At 42.1% G+C, this 15039-nt stretch overlaps 1 protein-coding gene across 1 annotated transcript in view; it reads right to left on the bottom strand.

Annotated features, from left to right (window-relative positions):
- The window catches only part of CCDC138 (coiled-coil domain containing 138), a 98875-nt gene that overhangs the window by 65221 nt on the left and 18615 nt on the right, over positions 1–15039 (bottom strand). The window contains exons 6-10 of the mRNA XM_006873045.1: positions 12239–12397; positions 9977–10096; positions 5062–5139; positions 4843–4950; positions 970–1134 (exon numbers count right to left, since the gene is read on the bottom strand). Coding sequence (XP_006873107.1) covers positions 970–1134; positions 4843–4950; positions 5062–5139; positions 9977–10096; positions 12239–12397 — 630 coding nt within the window. The remainder of the gene's footprint in view (positions 1–969; positions 1135–4842; positions 4951–5061; positions 5140–9976; positions 10097–12238; positions 12398–15039) is intronic.

Below are 15039 nucleotides of genomic sequence, written 5' to 3'. Positions count from 1 at the left end.
AGTCACTCCTCAGAAACCCTACACAGGGTTGCTATGGGTCGGAACTGACTTGACGGCACTTAACAACAACAACAACAACAAGTTGCAGAGACATGTTTAAACACATTCTACTTGGAATAAAAAGAGCTCTGGCAGCGTAGTGGTTACGAATCGGGCTGCTAATCTCACGGTCAGCAGTTTGAAATTACCAGCTGTTCTGTGGGAGAAAGATGAGTCTTTCTGCTCCTGTAAAGATTTACAGCCTCGGAAACCCTGTACAACCGACTCCACAGCACATCACAACAACAACAACAACATTTAGAATAAACCAACGCAAGTATAAACCGGAACCACAGGAGTGGTATTTTTCTTCTTGCCCACATATATCAGATTAGTCCCCAACGGCTTTTTGTAATTTAAAATATTAAATCCTCAAATTAAAATCAGTCACTACTGCAGTAGAATATACAATGAAATGTCATAGGAAGTCTCAAAATAAGCTTCTGAAGCGATTATTTTGGAAAAAATGTTGAGCCATACCAGTATTCTGAGAATACAATGCCCACCAAAGTGCTTCTACTACACAAAAAAATAGTTGTATTTGAAAATATAAATTTCATATTCCACTAAATGAAATCTGAACATCTGCTTGTGTTGGCCACAAATATGTTTAATTAACTAACTTGTGAATGTGCTATTCTTTAACCTTCTCTTGCTCTAGTAAGGTTTTAAGTTTTAAACTCACTCTACCTTTATCAGTATATTCATAACTATAAGAAACCAATAACATTTTAATTAAAAGGACCGACTGTTGTTATGTACCGTCTAGTCAACCTTTGCCTTAGAGACCCCAGGTAACAGATTAGACCTGTGCCATGGGGTTTCTGGCCTGCCAGGTCTTTCTCTCTCAGAGTCAATGGTGGGTTTGAACCACCACTTGTCAGACAGCTGCTGGGCACTGAACCGTATCTTTCATACGGAAACACCAACCTTTACACACTTCTCCTGAATGTCAGTTCTCTGAAGAGCTTGCCTGACTGGCGGCTTTTCGCCTTCCATTCCACTTTCTTCATTTTTCAGTTTACTAAGGTGGTGATCTGAAATCCAGTCCATGAACATAGTTAAAAGCTCATAAACTTGTGCATTAAGTGGTACCTATAAAATCAAAATTAAATCACGTATTTATTTCATAACCTCTTCTAAACCAACCCTAGAATTTTATCAGTGATTATGTAAAAACTTTTTAAAATTTTGGTTAGCACTTAATGAAAATGTACTTAAGAATCCACCTTCTCCAAACAACTCACAGAAGTTTCAAATCATCCATGACAAACTAACACTGAAACATGATCGATTCTCGTAGAGAAACAGAAAACGCATCACAACGAGGAAAATGGCCGAAATCTGAGAACATGAACCACCCATATCTAAAAGATTTTCATATATAAAAGTTTCAAAAGCTAAAGAATTTCCCCTTATGGAACTTGGTATTTTCTTCTTCCCAAAAAGCTTACTACTTTGATTCTCTTTACATTATAACATCCTAGAAACCAAACATGATTCTCTTTTCCCTCCTAGAAATCCTGTTCTCTCAGAGTTTACTAAAATGGTGGGAAAATAATAAAAATAAAATATCTCAAATCGAAAAAATCAAATTTAATTAGTCTCATTTATTATTTCTTTAAAACAAATTTTTCTTCAATTAATTCAGCATTTATTACATAAGCAGAAAACTGCCATATTTAATTCATTTTTTTGAAATCTGAAAGGACCAAGAAATATAAAATCCAATTACTAAAAAGGCAGCATTAGACACACTATAATCCACAAAACTTTATCATATGACTGAAACACAGGATAAACATCAAAATTAACACATTATTCTGCGCAATGTTTCACCTTCTCAATTTTCTTCAAATAGCTCTTACACTTTAACTGCCTTTAGATAAAAATTTGAATCATCTTGAATATCTGAGTATATAATCTATACTTTTATCATTTACTTAAAGAACTAGACATTTTTACAAAAATTATTAAAGGCCACAATGAGACACCACTACACACCCAAAAGGTCAAAATGAAAAAGACTAAAAACACCGTTGTGTTTTAGCCAGTGTTGTGTACAGCAACCAAAACTTTCAGACATTGGCAATAAGAATAGAAAATGACAGGGGAAAATAGTTTGACAGTTTTTAAAAAGGTAAACACTTTATGACCCAGAATTTCTAGTCCTGGGTACATACCCAAAAGTAATGAAAACATATGTCCACAAATCCTGAGGCCCATCCAGAACCTTCTGAAGTAGGACATTCCCACTTGAAAGGACAAGCAGACCAGCCTGGAGCAGCTAGAGAAACAGAAGAAACTTCTTGAAAGAATGACCAGCAGGAAAAATCTAAAACAAAAACAGGAGTCTGACTGGCTACAAGAATAAATAAGTTGTTTGCTGGGGAACCATCAAGGCAAGCAATCAAATCCCTTCAGGACAAACCCCTCTCCAAGACTGAAACTCAAAGGGAGCACACAAGCAGGCAAGTTAAGCTTGCTGACGACCACATTGGTCTGCATGTGAGGGGAAGTTGGGGAAAGGCAGCAATGAAGAAATGGGCTGAGTTCAACCATGTTCCACAGACTCCCGTAGACCTAGAGATGAGAAAGAGAAGAGGAAGGGCTAGTTGGTCTGAAGTATGGTGACACCTGGGGACACCTGAGCCCATGGACAAGGACATAGCCACAGAGGCTAGAGCTGAGAGTGAAGCATCCATCTGATATGAAGTGAGGGGAGACGCACAAGAACATCCAAACTTGCAGTTAATACCCATCTGACTGACTTAGCCTCGATGGCTTGATGATCACAAGTTGACCAAGGGAAGATAAAGACATTTGATAAAGGAAGCAAGTGTAAATTGCTACAGTGTGATGAACTTGACCTAATACTTATGGATGTAGTTGCTGCAAATACCAACAGAGGAGGGAAGGCGTCTTCACAGCCAAGATAAAATCAACCCCTCTGTGTACACAGGGTTGATTGGGAAGTGCAACTTAGACACTGGCTACCTAAAATGAGGGGGTGATAAAGACACGAAGTGACTGGCTTACACATTTTCAAGAAGGAGTTTAGTTTCACAGTGTGTGGGGGAAGGTAGAGTCCCCACTGAATTGTTTTCCTCTTGTCTAGATGGGTCTGGTGAAAGGAGATGGGGTATGATTCTTATGATTCAATAGTGAGAAATTGTTATCATGACTAATTGAGACTGTCATAATTGTAAAGGTAAAAGTTCTGTAACATAAGGCGGGGGCGGGGGAGGGGGCAGGTAGTTAATCTTAAAGTCCAGAAATATTGGACCCTAGGATCCGAGCTCAAGCAGAATGTGGGACCTTATCCAGAGAAGCAGCAACACCAGAGACGGAGGCAGAGATGGGGATGTGGAGAGAGGGGGCAGCTGAGGACTCTGGACTCAGGGAAAGAGAAAGACTGTGTGCTGGTGGCCAGGAGGCAGGCTTGCAGAATGTGCCCTTCAGTTGTTTATATGTTCGATTATATATTATGATTACAAATTCCTGTGTAGTTTTTATTGTACATTAAAAAAAAACAAAAAAATGGGGGGTTTTCTTGAAAAAAGAAATAATCTATGATGGTTTTGGGGGGAAAAAGGAAACGATACATATGGTAGAGGGTAGACACGTGTTGACATGGATGACGGGGCAGGCAATATACAACTGAAGGGAGGGTGGCAGAGGAAAGACAGAGGTGGCGGGAGACACAGGGAGGAATGCAGGGGTTAAAGTGAACAGAGATCAATGCTGTTAACTGTTGATGCAACCATATAACGGAGTCCTGGGGTGGCACTGTGGGCTAATGCTTCAGACTGCAAAGTTGTTGCAACTGCAAGGTCAGTGGCTCAAGCTCAAGCTCACCAGTTACTCCTTGGAAAGCCAACACAGGGTCGCTAAGGGTCGGAATCGACTCGATGGCACTTAACAACAACAACAATGAAGCAAAGTGTGTGACTTGTTGGATATAAAACTGATGATCTGCTCTGTAAACCTTCACTCAATTCACAATAAAAAATTAAAAATATGTATCGGTCCATAAAAAGCCTTATGCATTAATATTTTTAGCAGCTTTACTCATAAGAAACAAAAACTGAAAAGAGTCCAGGTGCCTATCAGCAGAAAAATGGATGAACCAACGAAGAAGATACACTCATACAATTTGGTCAAAGGAACAAATTATTGATATTCTCAACAACATTATTCTGAGCAAAAGAAAGCTTGGATCAACAAGTACGTATAACACAATGACATTGGTGGCAGAACGATTTCACAGAAACCAAAAGCAGGCCAATGGTTGCTTCTAGTCGAACAGAATGGCCAGTGAGGCACAGGGGGACTTTCTAGAGTGATGGAAAGGTCTGGACCGCTGACCGGACGTAGGTCACGTGGCTGTGTGCACTTATATAAATCTGCAAAGCATTTATGCAAATGCAACATCTACATAAAACAAAACAATCTGCTCTGTTTTATTTTATGTAAGACATACCTTCAATTTAAAAAAATTCTTAACAAAAATAAATAAATAAACGGGTCCATTCAGGATGGATTAACATCTTGGCAGAAAAACAATATTCAGTGCTTGTGTAGTCTCAAGTTGCTGATATTTCTGTCATTGTTACCTTGTCTGAAGCACTGCTCACGTATTCTGGTTTTGCAAATAGAACTACACTTTAACTATTCTACAGCTATTTCTCTGTAAAGAAACTGTTACTATAACTCTTCATAATTAAAGGAAAGACAGAGGATTAAAGAACAGGAGAAATTTTTGTATCTACCCAGGAAAGGAAATTTCCACCCATATCATACCTTATAAGGTTTTGAAACAGGCATTTTTTCTTGTTTTAAATTTCTCACTTCATGAGCCGAATGGGAATTTCCTTTCAACCTCTGTATTGTCATAAACTCGTATTTTCTCTGCAAAAGTACATATCCATGTATTAAAGGGCAATTATTTTTAAGTGAGAAAACCCAAATGCAACCATTTTAAAATTTACTTATACCTCAAGAAAGTGACAAGCAACTTACCTGCAAATTATCTAACCGGGCTTGAACTCTTTTAGCCTGAATTTCCAGCTTCCTGTTTTCTTCACTGACTTCATTTAACTAATGAAGGAAAAAGTCATACATTTTAACACAAAACCTAAAACCCTACGGGTTTCCCAGCCTATGTTATGTGGCCTACAACACCAAGCAAAATAACAAAACAGTGGGACCACGGATCATTAAGGTGCATCACAGCTGAAGGCTCCATGTGTCCCTAAAACAGTCACAGGATTTCAGAACGCTTCACACTATGAAAAATGTACAGGACTTCTGACATCTTAAAAGTACACCTTTTCCACTGGGAAAGTTTTTCGACACAAGCATATTATCAAAATGAATCATTACTGAGATTACGTTAAATCTATGGATCAATCTGGAAAGAACTGAAATCCCATGTATGAACACTGAAGTATTTTCTGTTACTAAAGCTCTGTGGTTGTCAGTTAATACAGAGGCTTCATTTATCTTTCTTTAGATTGATTCCTGAGTAGTTAAGGAGCCCTGGAAACATAGTGGTTTATGCGTTGGGTTGCTAACCACAAGGTCAGCAGCTCAAATCCACCAGTCGCTCCATAGAAGAAAGATGAGGCTTCCTGCTCCCATAAAGATTTACAACCTTGAAAACCCGACAGAGGGTCCCTATGAGTCAGAACTGACTCGGTGGCATGTAACAGCAGCTAGAGTGAGGTGGCCATGTTTGAAATGCTAGGACCTGAGGACAGTGCGGGAGCAGACAAGTTTCCATTCCATTATAAATGAGGCTGACCACAATGAATACTAGCTTATTCTCTTTTTAAATATAACAGTTCTATTGTTGTCAAAATGCAGCAATACAATTCCTTTTGTATACTGAATTTATTCAGAGATCCTGCTAAAAACTCTCTTAGCAATTCTAATACCTTGACTATGTATGCTTTTGAGTATTTTATCCATAACGAGATTTCAAAGTTGATGAAAAAAATGTAATCAAAGATAAAATTAAAATATAAGCTTTATTTCTCAACAGGCCATCACGGCAATAGGCCCAATCATGTAATAATTTACATATTCCACCCTTATCTTCACACATGCATGCAAACATGAAAAACCATCAAGCATTATAGAAACTTTGAGGACTAAGGTACACCTGACCCAAGCCATGGTATTTTCAGTAACCTACATGCATACAAAAGTTGGACAGTGAATAAGAAAGACTGTAGAAGAATTGATCCATCTGAGTATGGTGTTTGAGGAGACTACTGAAAGTACCACTGACTGCCAAAAGAACAAAAGAACTCTGTGTTGGAAGAAGCGCAGCCAGAGCGCCCCCTGGAGGCCTTTGTCTCTCATACTTCAGACACATTATCAGGAAGGACCAGTCCCTGGAGAAGGGTATGTTTGATAAAGTGGCGTGTCGGAGAAACCGAGGAAGACCCCCAACAAGATGGCCTGGCACACTGGTGGCAGCGATGAGCTCAGGTGTAGCAACGATTGTGAGGTTGGCACAGGGCCGAGCAGAGTTCTGTTCTGTGCACAGGGTCGCTAAGAGTCGGAGCCAACTCAACGCCACTTCACATCAACAGCAACAAGAGACAACAATCTACTTGTGATTACAAAGAAAAAAAACCTTCTTAAAAGAGGGTGTTGAGGCTCTCTGCTCCTCCCCGTTGAACAGGCAGCCACATTCCTGAGACAGGATGCTGAAGGTCAGAGTCAACAGATTTGGCCAGTTTGGGCTCCTGGTCACCAAGGCTGAGTTACTGACCTCAACCACATGGTCTACATGTTCCAGCATGATTCCACCCATTTCAAGTTCAATGTCACTGTCAAGGCTGAGAACGGGAAACTTATCATCAATGGGAAGCCCATCTCTATCTTCAAGGAGCGAGATCCCGCCACCATTAAGTGGGGTGATGCTGGTGCTGAATATGTTGTAGAGTCCACCGGTGTCTTCACAACCATGGAGAAGGCTGGGGCTCACTTGAAGGGTGGTGCCAAAAGGGTAATCATCTCTGCCCCTTCTGCTGATGCCTCCATGTTTGTGATGGGCGTGAACCATGAGAAGTATGACAACTCCCTCAAGATTGTCAGCAATGCCTCCTGCACCACCAACTGTTTGGCCCCTCTGGCCAAGGTCATTCATGACAATTTTGGCATCGTGGAGGGACTCGTGACCACAGTCCATGCCATCACTGCCACGCAGAAGACTGTAGATGGCCCCTCTGGGAAACTGTGGTGTGATGGCCATGGGGCTGCCCAGAACATCATCCCTGCATCTACTGGTGCTGCCAAGGCTGTGGGCAAGGTCATCCCTGAACTAAATGGGAAACTCGCTGGCATGGCCTTCCGTGTCCCCACTCCCAACGTGTCTGTTGTGGACCTGACCTGCCGCCTGGAGAAAGCTGCCAAATATGATGACATCAAGAAGGTGATGAAGCAGGTATCAGATGGACCCCTAAAAGGTATCCTGGGTTACACTGAAGACCAGGTCGTCTCCTGTGACTTTACAAGTGACACCTATTCTTCCACCTTTGATGCTGGGGCTGGCATTGCCTTCACCGACCACTTTGTCAAGCTCATTTTCTGGTATGACAATGAATTCGGCTACAGTAACAGGGTGGTGGATCTTATGGTCCACGTGGCCTTCAAGGAATAAGAGCCCCCTGGACCACCAGCTCCAGCAACAGCACTAGAGGAAGAGAGAGGCCCTCAGCTGCTGAGAGTCCTTACCCCACTTTACCCCCTACACACTGAGAAGTTCCCATGCTCACAGTTTCCATCCAGACCCCCTGGAGAAGGGGAGGGTCTTAGAGAGCCCAGTCTTGTACCAAAAAAAAAAGAGGGTGCTGACAGGGTTGATAGGGGTGGGCAATTTAGACACTGGCTCCCTGATGGGGGGCTCTAACATTCAATGTGGCTGGGTATACCCCGTTTCTGCCGAACAACTGCTCCTCCCCAGACAGGCAGATACACTTAAGTCACTCTCCGGTTTCTCTGCAACACAGCTCACGTTCACGTCCGTAAGTCACAACACAGTTCACGTTGACGTCCGTAAGTCACACAACACAGTTCACATTCACGTCCGTAAGTCACACAGCACAGTTCACGTTCACGTCCTTAAGTCACACAGCACAGTTCACGTTGACGTCCGTAAGTCACACAACACAGTTCACGTTCACGTCCATAAGTCACACAGTACAGCTCACGTTCACGTCCTTAAGTCACACAGCACAGTTTCCGTTCACGTCCTTAAGTCACACAGCACAGCTCACGTTCACGTCCTTAAGTAACACAACACAGTTCATGTTCACGTCCGCAAGTCACAACACAGTTCACGTTGACGTCCTTAAGTCACACAACACAGTTCACATTCACGTCTGTAAGTCACAACACAGCTCACGTTCACGTCCTTAAGTCTCAAACTGACAGAGATGGATCGGGGACCTAAATACAAAGAACGAAGACCAGAAACCTTTAGCAGAAAACACAGGGAAAGTTTCCTGACCCTGTTTGTAAAACCAGATTATTTAGCGATAAACACCAAAAACAAGAGATAAATTGGATTTTACCAAAACTGAAAGCATTTGTGCTTCAAAGGACTTTATCAAGAAAGTGAACACAAGCCGCAGATTGGGGCAAAACCTTTCCGAACCGTGTATCTGAAGAGGGTTCAAAATGCAGAATGTGTGAAGAACCCTTATAACTCAACAACCAAGAAGACACACAACCCAAAAGTAAAATAGGCAATGGATTTCAACAGACATTTCTCCCAGAAGATAGTAATAAATGTCCAGGAAGCACAGGAAAAAACGCTCCAAGTCATTAGCGATGATTGTTACGTGTTGCTGAATCAATTCTGACCCAGAATGCCCTGACGGGATAGAGAAAAACCGTGCCACAGGGTGCCCTGAACTGTAATCCTTGGGGAGGGGAACACCGGTATGCGCTGCAGTATATGCACTGGACTACAAACTGCAAGGCCGGCAGTTCAAACCCACCCGTCGTTCCTCAGGAAGCCTATGCAGGGTTGCTACGAGTGGGAACGGACTCACCAGCATTTAAGAGCAACCCTTACACGGAAGGAGTCATGGCTGTAGAGAGGCTGAAGCCCTGGGGCCGTAACTGGAGGTCAGTTGTGTGAACTAGCGTGCTATCGGAGGAAGAAGGGACAGTCTGCTTCTGTACAGCTCACGGCCTGGAAACCCTACGTGGCCACGGCTCTCCTCTGCTCAGTGAGTCAGAGTCACTAAGGGCAGCAGCCAATCCTAACAGGCACACCTGTCCTGCTCAGACGCTGGGGAGTCAGCAGCCGAGGTCTGTTTGTCATTACATGAAACTCTGTGTGGCCACCAAGTGAATTCTGGCTCAGTGTGGCCCTCAGTAGGGCTGCCTGGAGGGTCTCTGAGGCTGTGGTTACAGAAGCTGACCACCTCAGCTTTCTCCCACAGAGCAGTTGGTGGGTTCAAAGCACCAATCTTGCAAGTAACAACCCAATGCGTAACCCTCAGTACCTCCAGAGCTGCTGCCATCGTCATTATCAGGGAAAACTAATCAAAACCACTGTGCCAAACCAGACCCACTGCCAATGGTTCCAACTCATAATGACCACTATCCGGAAAAAACAAAACAAAAAAAAACAAGCATTCGCAAAAATGTAGAGAAATCAGAATCCTTGTGTACTGCTGTTGGGAATGTCAAATGGCGCATGCACGGTGGAGAAGAGCTGGGTGGTTCCTGAAGGAGAGAAAAAGCGGTCCCATAAGGCCTAGCAACTCCACTCCCAAGAGTCAAAGTGGGTGTACACCAATACCCACTGTGGCCTTAGTCACAAAGAGCCTTGGCTGATTACTGATAAAATACTCAAAAAGTTTTCAAACACTGTCTTGGAGTGTAATAACTATTTAAAAATAGGTCTTACCTGTTTTCTTAAGCTATCATTCAATTCTTTCAGTGTGTCAAAAGATGACCTCAACCGCCTGCTTTCTTTAGTCCTTTCCTTGAGAACTTCAGATAGGTGTTCAACTTCTGCTTCATGTTGCTAGGCGGGGAAGCAAGTCTGATTTAAACTTTAGGCAGAGATTCCACACTACTAAAGCTATAAAATATAAACTAACAAAAATGAGTTAGCATTCATAAGTCCCAAGAACTTTAGTGTAGATATAATTCTATACCATATACTTGGAGTCCTGGTATGTCTCTAGACAAGCACTGGACCACAAGGTCAGCAGTTCAAGCTCACCAGCCGCTCCTTGGAACCCTATACAGAGTTGCCTATATGAGTTAGAACTGACTTGACAACACTTCCTAACAACAACAAAGTGACTAAAATTATAAATTCATCATTTATAAAAACCACATAGGAAATCAAAGCTGAAACATAGTACACAATTACTTATGAAATGCCTACTAAGATTATTATCATATAAATAAACATCAATAGTCTATTTTTGGCTGTAGAAATTCACTAAAAGACTTTATATTGACATCATGGAGTTATCAAACAATGAAGTGTTTCTAATACTCTTCAAAGGACAATTCAGCTATTCACAGTGTTACAGACTATACAGATAGATAACACCATTGATTATTATTGTAAGCAGTTAAAATATTTGATGTCAGCTTTACATCCCCCCAAAAATGTTAAACACCTGCTAAAATTTATCTTATCCACAAACTATTTGACTTTCCTTATTCAGTTTCATGAAATGATTCAAACCAACTTCTACTCTACTTACCTTTAAATGAGATAATAGATTTTAAATTTAAAATGTGAATACTTATAGCTTCTCTCACCTTTTACTCTCAAAGTGCTGAAATAAGCACATTTCTATGAGAAGGTAAGGAAACATGACTGCCTACTCCCTAATCATCACAGAAATGTCTGCACAATAAAACATGCATCTGAGAGAAACCTAGACGAAAACCAAATAGAGCTAGGATTCCAAACATTCAGTCTTTAAGCCTGTCCAAAAAAATACTGAAGAATTGGGGGGGCAGGGGGAGTGCTGTAAGTCATTTTATTGCTATATCAAATGATCCTTTAAATAACTTTGCATAGAGTCAGTAACCCAGCTATTTCTAAAAGTAGTTTAAATATTTCAGTTGTTGTAATTTTTCAACATCTAACAATAATTACGCACACATGACAGACCAGAATAACAGATGGTGCCCAATTTAGCTACCACCAATGAGTGGTTACGAATCAGGCTGCAAACCTCAGGGTCAGCCGTTCGAAACTACCAGCTGTTCCTCAGGAGAAAGATTAGGCTTTCTGCTCCTGTAAAGATTTACAGCCTCGGAAACCTTGTACAGGGTCGCTATGAGCCAGAACTGACTCCACGGTTGCTCCCCGGGAAAAAGATGAGAATTTCTGCTCCCGAAAATACTTCCAGCCTCAAAACCCCTATACGGGTTGCTCTGTGACAGAAACAATGGCATTAACAACCACCACCACCGAGGCTGTGCCTAGGGGCAGGGATTACTAAAAAGAGACAGAGGGACGCCTCTGGGACGGAACCACTGCTCAGTTTTACGAAGATGACAAATACAATACTGACTGCACTTATTAGACCTCAGAGAGCTAAACAACACACTGAAGGGAAGTCTGTGTGAAATGATACCTACAGTAACAGGACATTGCTACGACCATTCCTGCCAAAACCACTGAGCCAAATACAGTCCGTCGGAACCAAGCAGGCAACTCCACAACATGATGTAGTCCAAAGCCTCACAGTCCGGGCTTTTCAAAGAAAAGTGCGCCCCGAGTACAGACAGACAGACAGACAGACAGATGACACTGTCCTACAGTCAAAGAAACCAAAAGCCCTACTGAACAAGTATAATGCAAGAATCTTGACTGGGCTCCTTAATCAGAAAACAAAAGCAAAACCAATAAAAGACATTCAGTGAGCCAACCAGGAAGATGAATTCTGACTGCATATTATAGTATTTAATTGATATCCATTTCTTGGTATGTTAATGGTACTATGAAGAATGTTCTTATCCTTCTGTGATACATGATGAAATATTTAGGGGCAATGCATCACAATTTTTGCAAGTTACTTTCAAATGGTTCAGGAGAAAAATGAGGGGAGAATAAAGCAAATATGGCAAAATATTAACGGCTAAACTGCAGTTTAGAGAAATTACGCTACTGTAAAATCAAATGCTACACAGTTACCTCTTTGATAATTTGAAACCTTGTAAGAACCTCTTCTTCAACACCTTTCATTTTACTCAAGGCAACTTCATGTCTGAAGAGCAGTTGTTCACGTTCAGCTAAAAAACGCTCTCTCTTTTGAAGTTCTTCAGCAAATTCCTGCTGTGCTGCAGTCTCACACTGTCAACAGACCAGATTGAGACACTTAAAAACATGCACAAATACCGTCAATTACATCCTAATGAGTGTGGTTATGGCTTAGTGAGTCATCGGAAAATACGAACGCCTACGTGAAATGTGGATTACAGGAATAACTAGACCAGTATGGCAAGTAAATTTACCCAGGAATTCTAATCTTGTTGCAAAAGAACTTGATAAGTATAAATCTCTACAATTTGATGAACTTGACCTATACACATGGATGTAGTAGCTCAAAATACCAACTGAGAGGAAGGGCTCTTCCCATCCCCTTCGTACACAGAGTAGACAGGGATGGGCGACTTAGACACTGGCTACATAAAATGAGGGGGCAATAAAGGTACGAAGTGACTGGAATACAAGGTTTCAAGAGGGAGTTGAGTTTAAGAGTATGGGGGGAAGGTAGGGTCCCCACTGAATAGTTTTCATCTTGTCTAGAAGGGTCTGGTGAAAGAGATGGGGATAAGATTCTTAAGATTCAACAGTGAGTAACTGTTATCATAACTAATTGCGACTGTCACAATTGTAAAGGTGGAAGTTTTGTAACATAAAGGGGGGAGTAGTTAATCTTACAGTCCAGAAACAGAGGACCCCAGGACCATCAAGGGAGAAGAGAACGAGCAGAATGTGGGACCCTATCCAGAGAAGCAGCGAGGCCAGAGATTGAGGCAGAGATGATGACATGGAGAGAGGGAGCAGCTGAGGACTCTAGACTCATGGAAAGAGAAAAGCTGTGTGCTGGCAGCCAGGAGGCAGGCTTGCAGAACGTGTACTTTGGTTGTTTAAATGATTAAATATTTCTGAGTGTTTTTGTGTACACCCTGACTCCTATCACCAAAAGAAGGAATAGAAGCAAATACTGTTGAATGATGATGCACAGAGGGGATAGTAATCATTGCAATGAAATGAAATATAGCATGAGTGTAAAACCAATGTTCTCCCATGTAAACTATCACTCAGTTCACAAAAAAAGCTTTAAAAAAAAAAGAATTTGGTAATACAGTGGCACGACAGTAGCATGACTTGAGCCTGGCCTCCATCGTGGATCATTACTCTGGAGAATGCTCTGTCCAGTTCCGTTTCAACTTCATGCTCACTGTTTTGTCTACATACTCCACCTGCCAACTTATTATCTAGGACCTTAGCCTTAGCTTGGGAAGGCACTCTGGTAGCGTAGTGGTTACAAATCGGGCTGCTAGACTCAATGTCACCAGTTCAAAACTACCAGCCGTTCTGCGGGACAAAGACCAGGCTTCCTGCCCCACTGAAGATTTACAGTCTCAGAACCGACTCCATGACACACCACCACCACAGCCCAGGAAAACCTCCCTTGTCCTTGATCCATGTACTGACCACTTTTCATTCCTCTCAGTACAGTGGTAATCACGAAAAGTACTAATGTCAACTCCTTAGTCTGAACCCCCTAGTGAGCCTTCAATGCATTCCAGAAAACTTTCTATATTTTCAAGTCATTTCTGTCTCCCCCATTCTGCACAGTGTCTACTTCACATGTCCTCCACGTTTTGCTAACTTTGAAAACATCCCTTCCTGTCCAGGATTTGTGGGTAGCACTGCAGCAGAAGGAAACAGCAAGCTCCTGACAGGTAAACATAGCTCTGCTTCCCGCTCAGGTTCTCCTTGCCTCTGTCCCCTTGTGGAGACTGCCTGCTGATTACTCCTCTAACTCTCCATTTCTCTGATCCCGTCTTCAACGAAGTTTCTTTGGATCCCACCAGCCCTAGCTCCTCCCCTTTAGAAAGGAACGGCTTTAAAATGTCTACAGTTTTCTGTCTCATTTTCCTCACTTCCCAAACATTCCTCATCTCATTCTGATCTGGCATCAGCCCAAATCCCTCGAATAGAAAGACTGAAACTACTAAACCAGTTGTTGTCACTGAAACGACTTATTACTAAATCTCAAGCTTCTTTCTCAGTCTGTATTTTACTGAGTCTATTGGCAGCATTTTAGACTCGTGCCCTTTTCTGTTGACTTAAAATGCTCTCATTTCCTGGCTTCCAGGATAGCATGCTGTTACAGTCAAGTCAGTTCCACCTCATAGCGAGCCCCTCTGCACCACAGAAATCGCACTGCCTGGCCCAGCACACTCCTCCCACGGCTTATGGCTGAGCCCTCTGCAGCTGCGCCACTCCATCTCGTCTGCTGTCGTCCTCCTCGTCACTGAGCCTCCACTTTACCAAGCATCATGTCCTGCTCCAGGGACTGGTCCTTCTTGATAACATGCTTGAAGAACTAGAGATGATGTCTCACCATCCTGGTGCCCAAAGAGCTTTCTGGCTGCATTTCTTCCAAGACAGATTTCTTTGTTCTTCTGGCAGTCCGTGGTACTTTCAATATTCTTCAGCAACACCATAATTCAAATGCATCCAATCTTCTACGGTCTTTCTTAGTCATTGTCCAACTTTCACATGTATATAAGGCTATTGAAAATATCCCGGCTTGGGTTAGGCACACCTTACTTAGTCCTCAAACTGGTATCTTTGATCTTTAAAATGATAAAAGCAGATTTGCCTGATGCAATATGTCATTTAATTTAACTGCTGTTCATTGTGGTGGAGGTGGTGGTGTGCTGACGAGTCTGTTCCTACTCAGAGCGATCCCTGTA

Source organism: Chrysochloris asiatica, unplaced genomic scaffold (assembly GCF_000296735.1).
Source record: "Chrysochloris asiatica unplaced genomic scaffold, ChrAsi1.0 scaffold00220, whole genome shotgun sequence".
Classification (NCBI taxonomy): domain Eukaryota; kingdom Metazoa; phylum Chordata; class Mammalia; order Afrosoricida; family Chrysochloridae; genus Chrysochloris; species Chrysochloris asiatica.
This window is presented reverse-complemented; position numbering and strand designations above follow the sequence as displayed.